The sequence below is a fragment of the Microtus ochrogaster genome, chromosome 2, assembly GCF_000317375.1.
Source record: "Microtus ochrogaster isolate Prairie Vole_2 chromosome 2, MicOch1.0, whole genome shotgun sequence".
Lineage (NCBI taxonomy): Eukaryota > Metazoa > Chordata > Mammalia > Rodentia > Cricetidae > Microtus > Microtus ochrogaster.
The window spans coordinates 10346416-10360907 of NC_022010.1; the positions used below are offsets into that span (position 1 = coordinate 10346416).

The 14492-nt window shown below is 49.0% G+C and overlaps 1 protein-coding gene across 1 annotated transcript in view; it reads right to left on the minus strand.

The window, feature by feature from the left end:
• The window catches only part of Tmem132c (transmembrane protein 132C), a 308851-nt gene extending 306347 nt beyond the window's left edge, over positions 1-2504 (minus strand). Inside the window, exon 1 of the mRNA XM_026784600.1 lies at positions 2304-2504. Within this exon, the coding sequence (XP_026640401.1) occupies positions 2304-2409 (106 nt within the window). The 5' untranslated portion in view covers positions 2410-2504. The remainder of the gene's footprint in view (positions 1-2303) is intronic.
• Positions 2505-14492: the final 11988 nt, after the last annotated feature.

Below are 14492 nucleotides of genomic sequence, written 5' to 3' on the forward strand. Positions count from 1 at the left end.
TAGGGGACAACGGCTGGATCCAACCTTTGCTGGGGCCCCACACCTGAGCAGAAGCCCTCACAGCCCTCCCGAGGATCCCATCAGCCCTTCAGACCCTTCCACCTGCCTTTGAAGGTTGGCAGGTGTAGCCTGTTTCAGCTCAAGTTGGGTCTAAATCTCAGAGAACGATTCCTCTGTTTCAATGTTCTGTCCTATTTATGGAAACTCACAAGAACAACTGTGTTTTCTGCAAACCCTGGTGAGTGGCGAAGCTTCAGCATCAACAGTCAAAAACACACACTTCATTTGGTGCTAATGACCGGACAGGGTTCCAGAAACCCACACAGGTACCCTTGTGTGTGTGTGTGTGTATATATATATATCCTGTTTGGCATGGTTATTTTTTTTTTAAGACAATGGAAATTTAAACAAGGACGAGAAGGTGTTTGTTTCTGTAAAACATTGTGTGGGGGGAGCTGGGAGGTGGCTTAGTGGCAGACTCAAGCACGTGCACGTGCAACCTGGAGGACCTGAATCCCACACTCAGAAAACTGCAGCAGAGCGGGGCAGATGGAGAAGGCTGCAATCCCAGTGCTGAGGCAGTAATGGACAGGTTAGGGGTTCGCTGGCAGGAAGGCTTAGCCTAATGAGAGAGCTCTCGGCAAAAAAAAAAACAAAAAACAAAAAAAAAAAAATCCAAACAAACAAGAGAGCTCTCTGCAAAGTGAGAAGCCCTGTCTCAAAAAACAAGGTGGAGACTGACTGACCGCAGAAAACACTATGGGTTGGTTGCCTGCCTCTGCACACAGGTGCAAACACACACCCGCCTGTGCACGCATGCAACGTCTTACAGAGTAAACATCAGGCTGCTTTGTGGGAACACAGAATGAGCTGCAAGCTTTTGATCAACGCTGCAAAGTGAAAACACATTTAGCCCACGATGCTTCGTGGACCAACCTTAGGAGCCCCACCCGGTGAAATGTAGCAAATCCAGGTGCCTGGGGGAAAGGGGGGACGCTTTGTATCACATGGGCGATCTCCACCATGCCAGCCCCACCCCAGCGCCTTCAAACGCCAGTCCAAGGTCTACACCGGCCACTGCAATAACAGCCTCTGCTTGATTCGGAGTGAAATCTGGGTCTCTTTCTCTTTTTCTTTCTAAATGCCCATTAAGCTATTTAGTGATGGGAATCCACCGGGAGGTGTGTGCTGAGAGCAGCCTCTGGGTTAATAAACACCCCGAGCCCCAGTTTACCAGGGGCTCTGGAGAAACAGGACCCATTGGGAGGAAGCACAGCGTACATAATGCGTGGTAGGCTTGTCTGGGGCTCCTGGAATAACGGGCATCCCCCAGTTTCCATAGCGCAGTAAGGACTTTTGTAAAGCAAATTCTACTTTTTAAACACCAATTGACAACTTGTCTGCTCGGATACATTTCCAACACAGCCCTGGAGCACCGGGCTGGAGAGAGTTCTTGACATTCCTGCCGGGTGGATTAGAGAGAAATCTCAGTCCAGTCCTGTCAATGGCTGAGCTTGAACCCGCCTCACTGCGGGAGAGCACAGAACACCGTAGAACATCCAGGCTTAACCTATAGCACGCTAGAACCTCACCAGGGCGCCCCTACCTCACCCTGGAGTTCCGGGACTCTGAGCGCCTGAAGCCAGCGGCTCTGTTTCTACAGCCCCGCCCGTAGACAACCTGACCCACAGAAGGGTAATAATCCGATTTAGCGACCTTAGCAGCAGCGAGAACCCTGGCAAGCCTGCGTCAGCCCGTTTGCACAAGTCTCCAGAAACATGCAGAGTCCTGGTTCCCACCGCTCGGGGCAAAGGACTGAAGTGGGAGCCTGTCAGTGGACTCGCTGGAAACCAGAGCCGCCTGATGCTCCCCCAACTCCACCGCTCGGTCTAAATGTGGGGCGGAAAGTCCTGGGTTTCTCAAAGCTGTAGAAGGGGCCGCGGGAAACCAGGGTCCTCCCCGCGTCCCGCAGCTGCACCGAGTCTAGGATGCGCAGCTCCATATAGAACTCAGGGTGCAGCACAGACCCAGAGTCCGGCAGCCACGCCCCCCGTCCCCCGCGCTCCCCCCCCCCACCGCTCTCCGGGAGGGAGGCAGCAGGGCTTCGGGGTGGGCTGCCGCGGCGGATCCCCAGCCACAGCTCAATGGCTCGCAGCTGCGGCCGGAATCCGCTGTCTCGATAACTGGGAGCTCTCGGTGGGACCCGGAGCCCTCATCATCAGCGCTACCCTCTCTACCCGCGCCCTGGCTTCCCATCAGCCCCCGACGAGGGACCCTGTGATCCCCGACAGCGTCCACCTTACCTTGACCCAGCAGAGCCGCCAGCACCAGGCTCAGTGCCCTGTACCGCGCCGCCCACCCCGGGGCCGCGCCCTCGGAGCGCATCGTGGTCGCTGTCACGCCACCCATCGCCAGCCCGGGCCCCGTGCCGGCTGCCCCATGCCCGGGGCCGCCCCCGGCAGCGCTCCGGCTCCCGCAGCTGCTCGTGCGCTGGTCCAGACAACTTTTCTCCGGCTGCAGCCGCGGTCCTGCTGATCCCGCCCCCGGGCCCGCCCACTTCGGGCCCTCCCACGACACCCTCCGGATCCGCCCACCTCCGGCCCCGCCCGCGGCCGGATGGAAGGAGGATGCTAGAGGGGCCCGGAGGCCCGGGGCGCGCTGGCCTGGGGACCAAGACTGGGGGCAAGAACAAGGCGCCTAGGAGACTTGAAAACCTCTTCTCCCACAGCGGATCCCCTGCTGCCTCCACGCAGCCACGTCCTACAGGATGGCTCTGCCCAGGTGCCCGCCACGCGGGATGGAGCTGAACCCTTGAGCTCTGAGTCTTACCACCTCCCACGGTCACCGCGAGGTATCGCGGTCGTCAGTTCCCCCATCGGTAACTTCAGGTCATCTGCTGAGGTCTGGGGGCATCTTGAATTCAAAGTCGCTTGCAGCTGTGGAGGAACTATCTAGGTGAACAAACGATTGGACTCAGTGGGACGTATACCAGTGGTTCAGTGGGATGTGTACTGAACAGTGTGCTCCGTGGAGAAGGCTAGACTCGTTTTTCTGTATCTCACCCAATTATGTGTATCCCACTATCCAGGCTTAAAACAAAACAACGTCGTCGTCGTCGTCCCCCCCCCCACGCCCCCTCAGCGCCAGACACTATGCCCCAGACCTGTCCTGGTGAGAGCGGTTTCTCACTCCTGAACCTACTACCCCTCCCCCGATTTCCCGGTGCTCCCTTCTGGTGGCACTAGGTTCCAGCAATGTTCCTGCATGGTTACTGACGCTGGGGTTTGTTTCATGGGCTGCTCAGGAGTCTGGGCAGTGTGCTGCAGATAGGATCTGACTGGGGCTGGAAGTGAAAGGTTCTGAAACTGGAAGCCTAGGACTCTTATCTGCCACCAGCTCTCCAAACCTGGGGGGCCCCACCCCGATCTGAGTCTCAAACTGCACAGGCTGGAGATCTCTCTCCCACCGAGGGTTAAATGGATCAAGCTGGCCAGTCTTTTGGAAAAGCTTTCAAAAGAAAACAAACATAACAGTGATTGATGCAGAAGAAACACCAGGGAAAGGGCTGAACTTTCCAACCCCCAGGTCTTGAGACAGCATAAGAAGTCCGAGGGTGCGCGGGTCTTGAAGAGGAGCTCATACCGGAAAGGAGAGATAGCAGTGGCTTTGTATTTAGGTGATGCAGGCAATGGCCCAACCCTCCAGCTCAATTCACTACTGTAGACACATCCTTGGGGAACAATAGCAAAGTCACTTGGGCCCCTAGAATCCGAGGCACATTTTCTCTGGAAATCTACAGAGAATGAATATTTTGTATTGAAATGTTTGGTCCCCTCCCATCAGGAAGAAACTCAGCAGTCCAAGATTTCAGAAGACTGAAGGATGGGGTCTGCGCCATCCCCCGTGTCCTGTTCCAGAAGAGGAATAAAGAATGAAGCCCCGAGTGGGACCTCGCCACCATGTCTACAGCCTGAATCACCAGACAGGCACCTGCCGCCCTCCAGCCCTATGAACCTCCGATGCATCTCCCCTCCTGGTTCTCCCAGAAAGAACAGAAAGAGACCAAAGAAAACAGAGTTTCCCTTCTGCAGGCCCCACTTTAAGACTGCCTTTAATCTGCCATGTGACCTTCTAAACATCAACCAAGCACTCACACAGATTCAACAAATGGGACAGAGGACTGTCGGTCCCTTTATCTCAGCTAGGGAAACCCACAGGTTCCCGGGGCTAACAAAGTTTCCTGTATTTATTTATTTTTTTTAAGCCCTGTATTATTGAACCTCAAAATCATTAATTCTTTAACCGAAATTGCTTCCAGATGCTTGCCTGAGTCTCATAAGCGACATCAGGGACCACTAATCTCCTCAAAGGGTATTGCGAAACTCCCCGTAGGCTGTGGGCACATGGAGACAATTACCATGATTTATAGGAGGGCAGAGTTATTGGCAAGAGAAAGCCCATGGCCTCCACATGTGCCCAGGGCTTCTAACTGAAAGGGGCCGCTTTTTAGATTTATTTTGTTCAAGCTGAAATTTTAAGTGGTTGACATTGCATTATATGAAGTATAGAACTTGTTGGTGTCTTGCCCTGTCTGCTTGCAAGCAGGGTGTGTGTCTGCGTATTGCTGTTATGCATTAAATGAGCAAATGTTATTGGTGGTAGGACAAGGGCTATAGATCGACCTCATAAAGCAGCTGTGGTCAGCTTGCAAAGCAAACGGCATCTTAACTCCATTGTAGAAAACAGGGAAGGAAGAAAAAATAAGAAATACACGTTTAGCTCAATATGCCAGTGATGCCCAGTATAGACAGACTCATGGAAACAACCCTCGGAATGACACGCGCCATTCAGCCACTCAGCAAACACTGTTTCCGGTCACCAGCTGGTTTCTAGAGGGTTCTGAGAGTGGAGTAGACCAAGGTCCCCTGATGGTTATCCTTGATTGACAGCTGGATGGAATTTAGACTCGTGTGGAAAGAAGCCTCTGAGCATGTCTGTGAGGGGGTTTCTAGATTGGTTTACCTGACGAAGACACACCTTGAGTGTGGGCAGTGCCATCCCATGGGGAGGGATCTTGGATGGAATAAAAAGGAAAAAAGGAACTGAACTCCATCATTCATCTCTCCCTGCGTCCTGGCTATTGATGCCCCTTGACCAGCTGCCTCATGCCCCTGCGGCCGTGTCTGCCCTGGCATGATGGACCGCGCCCTCAGACAGTGAGACTGTCCCTTGACAGTTTTCTGTCTTGACTTGTTCTTGTCAAGTATACTGTCACAGAAATGAGAGGTCCTACACTCGGATTTTTTTTCCTCACGTGGCAGAGGGGAGCTCCAGGGAGGTGGATGACTAAGGCTGTCTGTCCGTTATGAGCTGTGACTTTCGGTAATGCTTTAAGAGAAAGTACCATTGTGATGAGGGGACAATTTTCAGGATGACGAATGGAGGCCAGCTGAGACATTTTAGGAAAAGCCGCAGTGCAAACTCCAGGCCCTGGTGGCGCATGACCCCTGGGGATGGCAGAGGATGCTCAGGACTTCTGTGTGCATCTGGGGAGGCCTGGACCAAAGACAGGCAGGGTGGATACGTGAAGCGATTGATGGACCTGTGTAATTGTGAGAGAGGAGGAGGCATCTTGAGCAGTTGAATCTGGGGTTGTCCTGTCTGGAGTTGGAGGAATTCTGGGAATGGGGGGCAGCCTAGGCCACTGGTTAGGAAACTGAGGCCCCTAGAGAAGACTACATCACTGCTCTGAAAATCAACTTTCCACCCAGGGGGTAGGCTCAAGTAGTAAAGGTACTTGTCACCAAGCTCAAGGACCTGAGTTCAGTCCCTAGGATGTTCATGGCAGAAGGAGAGAAGCGACTCTCACAGGCCGAGTGTCCTCTGACCTCCATAAACACACCACATGGTGCACCTCAACCTTTGCAAATAGATAAATATAAAACCAACCCTTGAAACACCAATCTTGATGTCCCCAGGCTGTGAGTTACAAGACCACACTTAGCGTGATCTGACAATATGTCTCCATGTGGCAAACCCCAGACTAAGGAAGAGGGAGCTGAGGCTGGAACATAAAACCAGGACCCCCCTCCTTTCCTCACTGACTGAGAGAAAGCGTCACACCTTGGACCATCCAGTAAGGACACGACTATTTAGGGACTGCCTTCTGGGCACTTCCTGTCCACTCTGGCTCATTTTTCTGTTGCTTGGTTAATATTCCATCCCGTGTTAGCTCTGACCTGCTCCACTCTGTGCTCGCAGCTCTATAAGAAGCATCTGTGCACAGAGGGGCACTCTTCTTGTGAAGAACCACCATGGAGCTATATAGACTATATCTCCGTCTTACTGATGAGGAATCTGAGATGGAAACATTTTACCTTTATCTAGTTTAGTCAGCTATGGTGATGACAATTCTCCAAGCACCCTGTGACCCTGTCATCCTTTATTGTCTTTGGGTCACAGATAGGGAAACTGATGTTGAAAGGGGTGATGCGGCTCTTTAAGGCTGCCCAGCTTGGAAAAGGTTAGGAGTAGTTAACCTGGAGTAGCCTACTCTCTCACAATTGCTCATGGGGGTGATTTGTGTACAAGCTTGTGCTCACGTGTGTCTGCTCCTGACACCAGGTGTCTGGGTGACGTTTACTGGGTCTTACTTGTGATGATGGGGTCTTTATGTGATTTTTTTTCACTCATTAGACAGTTCTATTTCAAACATTAAAGAAGGGATGTTCTATGACAATGTTGCTGACAGTCTCCCGGTCATTCATCCTAACATAGACTTTATATAGCTGGATATCCCTTGATGGGAACATGGACCGGGTTTCCTCAGTGAGGTGTGAGATGCGTGTAACGCTCCGCCATGAGAACATCAGGATTGATGCTCAGATTCCTCTGCCTACCTCTCATTCTATGCCCTCCATGATACCTGTTGGATGCACTACTGCTTGTGCCTTGTTCAATAAAATCTACAGGACGAATTCTCTGCTGCTCATTCCTCTGTCATGGTTCAAGAACAGCAGACGTTCACTTACTATAGGAAATGGGTCGGTACACTTCAGATTAGGTTACACATGAAATTAGCTCTAATGCATTTCCGTAAGTACATTTTCTACATCATCATCACCATCAGCATCATCGACATCCTCCCCATCAGCATCATCGACATCCTCTCCATCAGCATCGTCATCCCCGCCAGCATCACCATCTCCCATACAGAAGCGTCTGACAGTGTTAGCTCACTCTCACGACCCTCCCAGGGTGTTACTGTGGTTATTAAGTCCATTTATGGACATTTCTGATTACAGATGTAGAAGGGAAGGATTTTTGTCCTGTGTTGTGAAGCTGAAAGTTGTCAGAACTGGGATTCTAAACCAAGCTCTCTGGGTAGAGGAATCCCTCACCGACTAAACCATTCCCAGCCATTGTTGTCCACATTCCACTGGGGCCTTGTTAAAATGTTGATTCTTGACTGTGGATCTGGAGGTCTGGTGGCCCCTGACCCTGCGTTTCTCAGAAGCCTCCAGGTGGCGTGGAGTGGTAGGACAGTGGGTCCCTCTTTGAGTAAGAATGTCTCTACCCAGCTCTTTACCTACATAGCTGCCTTCTCACCATCCCGACCACAAGTATCTGGATGTTTCATCCAAATTATCTCTCTATTGCTTCTTAATAAGCAACCACGGTGAGCAAACTGATCGTATGATATTATCTCAGAAACACGAGACTGTGCTGCTTTGGATGAAGTAAGCTAACAGTTGCTCACTGCACGGTGAGTCCAGGGTTTGGACAGGGCCAACAGAGGCCAACTCCGGTCAAGGCACCAGCTACTCCATCACCTGTTTCCTGAGGGACCCCACTGAACACAGTCCCCTGCTAATCATTGAGGATCCTGGAACATGGGATGAGAGTCCGCTGTCTGGTGTCGGAAGCCACCAGAATTTGAGGCTTATGTGTTACCCCTTACCATCAACACATCAGCCATTGATGTGTGTTGAGTGACATTCACTCAACTGTAACCCTGGCCTTTGTGGCTATGAGATTCTGCAGGCAACGTTGACTCTCTGGTCATCTTTTAATTCTTATGTAGTCGTTGAGTGATGGTTATGAGCAAGGTCCCTTGCCTGTAGGGAGCCCACTGGGAGAGCAAAGCACATACAAAGTAGTCTGAATCCAAACAGTGAGAAATTCCAGCAAGAGAGAAGAGGTTTCCAATCTGACTCAAGTGGAGGAACTCATGGTTGGTGTCTACTGAGGTAGGGAGAGTGACCAACTTCCATGAACATATGGGTGGCACTGACCCCAATGGGCTATCAAACATTAGGACATAGATTTGGGAGGAAGATGTGTTGGGGAGGAGGGGGGGAAGGGAGGCAGGAAGAGAGGTGGCTATGACATTAGGACCTGCAAGATGCAGTCCATCTTATAACCCAGCCAAAGGCCACACTAACTCTTCAGGCTTCCGTATTGAGACCCCATGTTCACCATGACACTGATTTTGCTCTGTTGTCTGATATCCTTGCTTTTGCTTTGTTAATGGAACACCCAGAATTCATAAAGACCTACATTTTGAATATTTATTGGGAAAAAACTCAGTTCAAACTTTGCCACCACTATGACATCAAATGCCATAATTATAATCTGTCAGTTCCCCTCCCGGCAGGCAGTGGAAGCAACTGGATTATTATGTTGCTTGTGAACTGTAGATTTATAAAGAACACCGATAACTGTGGCCTAGGGCAAGCCACTTTCAACCACCTTTTTTGGACTCACAGAGCCTGTAAGCTTTAGTTAGAGCTTCTATATCGCTCTTAATGTCCCACAAGACTCTGGTAGCCTGTTTAAAAGATTGAGTTCCAAAGGAACCCCACTAAAGTCGTGCTGTTTTGACAGCTGGAACAAGGCAATACAATTGCCCTTAATTTGAGTGAGGAATAGTTCAGATCCAAACCCAGCCAGCCTTCTGCCAGTTCCAGGGTCAACAGCGCCCCCTAGTGGTGATGACTGACAGCGGCTGGCACGGGACGCACGGAGGTTCGGGGCACATACAGAAAAAGTTCAGATTTCTGGATTTGGACAGAATAACACTTCAGAGAGGGCGCTCCCAGTTCAGCTGTGCTTCACACTTTGTCCCCAAGAGTCAGTTCTAAGCGCCACTGGCCCTTTATGTCTGACTTATAATAATAGTTGGATATGCCTTGGGGAGGCCCGTCCCTAAATGACTTAGGTGACAGTAACTGCTACAGCAATCCCAGAAGTTTGATGATTGAGAGTGAAGAGGGATACTGAGGATATGGAGACCAAGGTTCAGGCTAGCTGGACCAGAAGCAAAGCTAGAGAGACAAGGGAGCAGGATTTGGTTCCTAGCTTGCCGGTTCACAGTTAAAGCGGGTACCAGGAATTGTTTCTGTGGCCGTTCTATTTACTGATGGGCTCCAGTGCTAGGGTGCCAGGCCAGTTTCTGCCTGAAGCAAATAAAATATGCATCTAGGTTGGACCTTGAATGCCGAGGCAGAAATGGAGAAGAAAGCACCAGAAGGGGGCGGCGGAGGATAAGCAAAGTCCACTGACCGGCTTCCTGGAAGAGTTTGCGAGATGCTCTGGAGATGCAGAGCCTGGGAAGAGCAGGGGGGAGAATGACGAAGAGAGCTGAGAGGGGAAACGTGCAGACTCCGGTGAGCACAAGCCAGCATCTTCCTGGACCCAGCTCCAATCAGCAAACACCAGTGAACACTGCATTGAAACATAAAGCAGACAGAGGCTGCAGAAGGAGCTGGGCACACAGAAACAGGGAGGGCACCGAGGGAGCTGGCCTCTAGTTATTGCTACCTTTCTGCTAGAAATCAGCCTGCCCCAGAAAGGGAGAATGACAGAGGTTTTTGGTTTTTCGAGACAGGGTTTCTCTGTGTAGTTTTGGAACCTGTCCTGGAACTCGCTCTGTAGATCAGGCTGGCCCTGAACACACAGAGATCCCTCCTGCCTCTGCCTTGCAAATGCTGGGATTAAAGGTCTGCACCACCCTGCAAGATTTAAAGAGTCAGGGACGAAGTTTGTCTTGTTTGAAGCCTCCAAAACAAAAGGAAGAATTTGAACAAAGAAACAGCAGCTGGGAAGATGACTGAATTCCTGGGAGACTTTTCACAAATTTTTGAATGACTCATGATCCTAATTGTGTGGAAAGACCCCCAAGACACATAGCTATGGACACGAGGACTGGGTTGATGATACCCAAAACACATGAGATGTTTTATCACTCGAAAGAATTGCACTAAAACTTGAAAGTAATGAATACAATTCCAATGCATATGAAAATATTGACTTTCTGGAATGGCTGTGTTAATATCAGATAACATAGACTTTAAACAAAGAATGTGCAACCAGGTACAAAGACTAGTCAAGGTGCTAGAGTGATGGCTTGTGGTTAAGAGCACTTGTTGCTCTTACAGAGTATGCAGGTTCGATTCCTAGCACCCACGTTATAGCTCACAGGTATTTGCAACTTCAGTTCTGGAGGATCCAACCTCTTCTTCTGGCCTTTGCAAGTACTGCACGAATGAGGTGCACAGACACACATATAAAATTAATAATTATAAAAGACTCATCTTATTGTATAATGTCAAAAGAATCAATTAAAGAAGATTACAAATATATATATATATATATATATATATATGAACTCAATAACAAAGGCTCAAACCATATCAAACAAAAATGGAACCTAAGTAGACATATGCAAAAATTTCTGCTGGAAAATTCAAACACTCCCCACCAGTAATGGGAAGAATAGTAGAATAGTAGAATAGTTCTCTCCTATATCTATCTATCTATCTATCTATCTATCTATCTATCTATCTATCTATCTATCTATCTATCTATCCATCCATCCATCTATCTATCTATCTATCTATTATCATATACTTTTTATATATCAAAATATCTATCATTATCAACCACTTCTCTATTCATCTATCATTCAATCAATCAATCAATCAATCAATAAGTCATGTATTTTCCCACCATCTACCTACACATCAATACATATATTTCATTGTCATCCTTATGTCTACCTACTGTGTGATCAGACACAATGCTCTGCACAAATTATCAAGTCCCTTCACCCAGCTGATGATCAGAGACCAGAGAACACTACACCAGAACCAAGGAACACGAGTTGTTTGTAAGCATACTCGACAATCTCTTAATATTGACTACTCAGTAAATGCACACACATGGATATAAAAGCCCCCCCATGGTCTAGGATGTGCTACCTGCACCCCCAGAAAGAAATTTATAACATTATCTTGCTAAACCCAGGCGTTTGGAAACCTATCAATCTCTACCTAACTTATTAACCAAAAATGACAAGGGAACTTAGAAAAGACTTTAAATTGAATGACGATGAATCTATACAACACCTATAAAACCTGTCAAGAAAGGAACTTACAGTTCTTAATATTTATAGCAGAAAGTAATGGCCGAAAATCCACAAGATAGAGCTAACTTTGAGAAGAGAGTAGGGCATTTAAAGCAAATGGAAAGGAAGAAAAAGGAAGGATGGGAGAGGAGCCTTTAAAAAACAGCAACAACAACAGAAAGCCAACAAAGCTTAAAAACAAAAACAAAAGGAAACAACCAAACTCATAGACCCTGTGGAGAAGCACTGTGAGATAATCCAGACTGTGATCCCATGAGTTTAATTCCTGGGATTCAGCCAAGATGCTTCTTTTCTTAAAAACAAAATTAATGCTTTTATTTCCTGTAGGTGAGAGAGAGAGAGAGAGAGAGAGAGAGAGAGAGAGAGAGAGAGAGAGAGAGAACACCCAGGGAGGCCATAGGACAACTTCAACTTGCAGAAGTGTGTTCTCTTTCTTTACCATGTGGGTCCCGGGATTTGAACTCAGGTCACTAGGCTTGGAGGCAAGTTTGTTACCCAAGAAGCCATCTCCTCAAACTCCTAGGCTTCGGTTTATTGGTGGTTCAAAGATTAGAGTGGTGGGCTTCCCTGAGACTACTTTTTATGGCAAGAATCCAGATAGAGCTGAGAAGAAAGTTAAAGTGTTCTGGCCCTTTAAGAAAACAATAGAGTTTACCCATGTACAGGTTCATTGTCCTGTTCCATTGTACAAGAAAAAAAAACTGTGGTTAAGAGGCAGGCAGCCTCTTGCCTCAGAGCTCACAGCTGCATGCTGGCACAGCAGGCCTTGGTTCCTCCTATTGCCTAATGAATGCTGGGAGGGGAGGGGAGGGGAGGGGAGGCATCCTTTCCAGAGGTCCTTTTGGGAGAAGGTTTGATATAGCCAATGAATCTCGAATTCCACCCCATCTGCACTGTTTTTCCATATCTAGACAGCACTGTGAAAGAGAGATGACCCAGCAGAGCCCTGGATGTCGGTCTAGGTGATTCCTGATTGCCAAGTCAACAGGGTTAGCCTGCACTACAACCCAGCCATCAGGACTGCAGGCACCAGCCAGCTAGCGCAGCTCTGTAGGGCTCTGGGTTTCCGTTCTCAATTTCTTAGCTGCTCCAGGTCCCATCGGCGTTCTCTAGGTTACCCTTGGCCATGTACTCTACAATTCGTGTCCCCCATGATTACAAGTGGGCTTTGCGTACACAGCTATGTAATCAGGGGTGTGAACCCAGCTTCTGTGCTTATCAGCTGAGTTTAGGGGAATCAGAGGCGTGAACCCAGCTCCTGTGCAAATCAGATCAGCTGAGTTTATTTTATGATGGGCACCAAGCTCACTAGTAAGACTCAATGGACAGCGTTCTGAGTGAGGATACCTGTTCCACCCCGGCGTCTTCTTCAAGCCGGGTTGGCTCCGGGATTGCTTTATAGACACAGCTTCCTTTCCCTACCGGGAAGAGAGAACGCTAATACCTGCCGGGGACCTGTGATCCGGTTCTTCCCACCACTACTAAGAAGAGGCAAAGCATAGAAGGCAGCGGAGCCCCGCAGCGGGGTCTGTCTCAAGACAAAAGCTCCCCACTCCCTTACACAAACCAAACCAGAGTGGAAAAGTCCTTGCTCCCACGAAAAGGGACGTTCTGATTGGGTCAATGTGCTGAGGCTACTTCATGAAATAAAAATCCGATCAAGGACCGTTTTGCTCAGATGGCCCGCGATCCCGAGGAAATCACATTACCTGTCTGAACTCCTTACGCGTCCTGCTGGCAAATGCCGAGAGCAAGACGCTGCGATTTGCTGAGTGAGTTGGCCTTTTGAATTCAGATGTGCGGAGCAAAGGGGGGAAAAAAGCTAAGGCTAGTGAGGGTGGGCGGAGCTATCTGCTGAGGCCAGAATCCTAGAGAACTCATGGAACCCCCTGTCAGGAGGATGGTCAGAGAGGCAGAGCCTTCACTTAAACTCTGTTTAAGAATGCATGTGACCATGTTGGGTTCGTCAGTCACTCTGGGCCTTCTGTGTCCTGACAGAAATAACATGGCATAGGAAAAGGTTATTGTGCTTTCAGAGGGCTGAGCCTGTGGTGAATTGGCTCCAGTCCCTGGGAACAGGGGGTGCAGAGCATGGTGGTGACCGAAGCATGTGACGGAGGAGGCTGTTCATTGATAAACTAAGGCAAAATAACTCCACAGCACCATAAGGCGACCCCCCGAGATCTTATCGTGATTTATGTATCGTCAATATACAGATATCTTCTCATGATTGTATTATATTCCTTGATAAATCGAAGCTTCCAGATGTAATTATGTTTGCTAATCAGTGGATTTCATGCTACCCCTAAAAGTGGTCTGTCGTGACCATGAGCCCTTGGAGAGCAGAGCGCTTCCCTGTGGCTGCCCGCAGAAGAGAAGTGTGAATTTAATTTAATTTATTTACTTTTAATATTGCATGCTGATTGTTTGAAAATCAAATTTAATAGAAACCATTACTGGCTTCTCCCTGAGCCTCTAGAGCTCGCCCTCTGTCTACAAACAATCAATGGATCCAGAGTCTGTGAGGACAGCTGGGGAGAGCCCATCGGCCTCCTTCCTCAGGGTTCCTCCTTTTCCTTGTGGTCAAGCCTCTGCCTGTGGCCTTGAATGGTAGTGAAGTCACTGCTGTCTCTCACCCCACGGAATGAACCTTAGTGGGAACTGAAGGAAACCTGTCCCCCTTCCCAGCCCCCATTCAGTGTCAGGTGAACACATGACCTATGTTGGCCCAAAGCTCTTGGCCCTGAGACTGGGAATATTTTTTTTTTAATTGAGATGTAATTTGCAAGCCCTTTAAAAGTGAGTAATTATTCTGGCTGTGAGTTCACTGTCAGTGCTGTGTGCAAACATCACCAAGATCCCAGCTCAGGCCACTCATACACTCCCCAGAAGATGCCCCGCAGGCAGCCAGGCTCTCCTGGCCATGGTTAATTCACTACCTCTCAGGCTCTGCCACCTCCCCCATGACCCAGTCAAGAAAGTGTTCGCCCTGTAAGCCTGAAGACCTGAGTTCAATCCCCAGAAGTCACATTAAAACAAAAAGCCAGGATACAGGCCTGAAGCC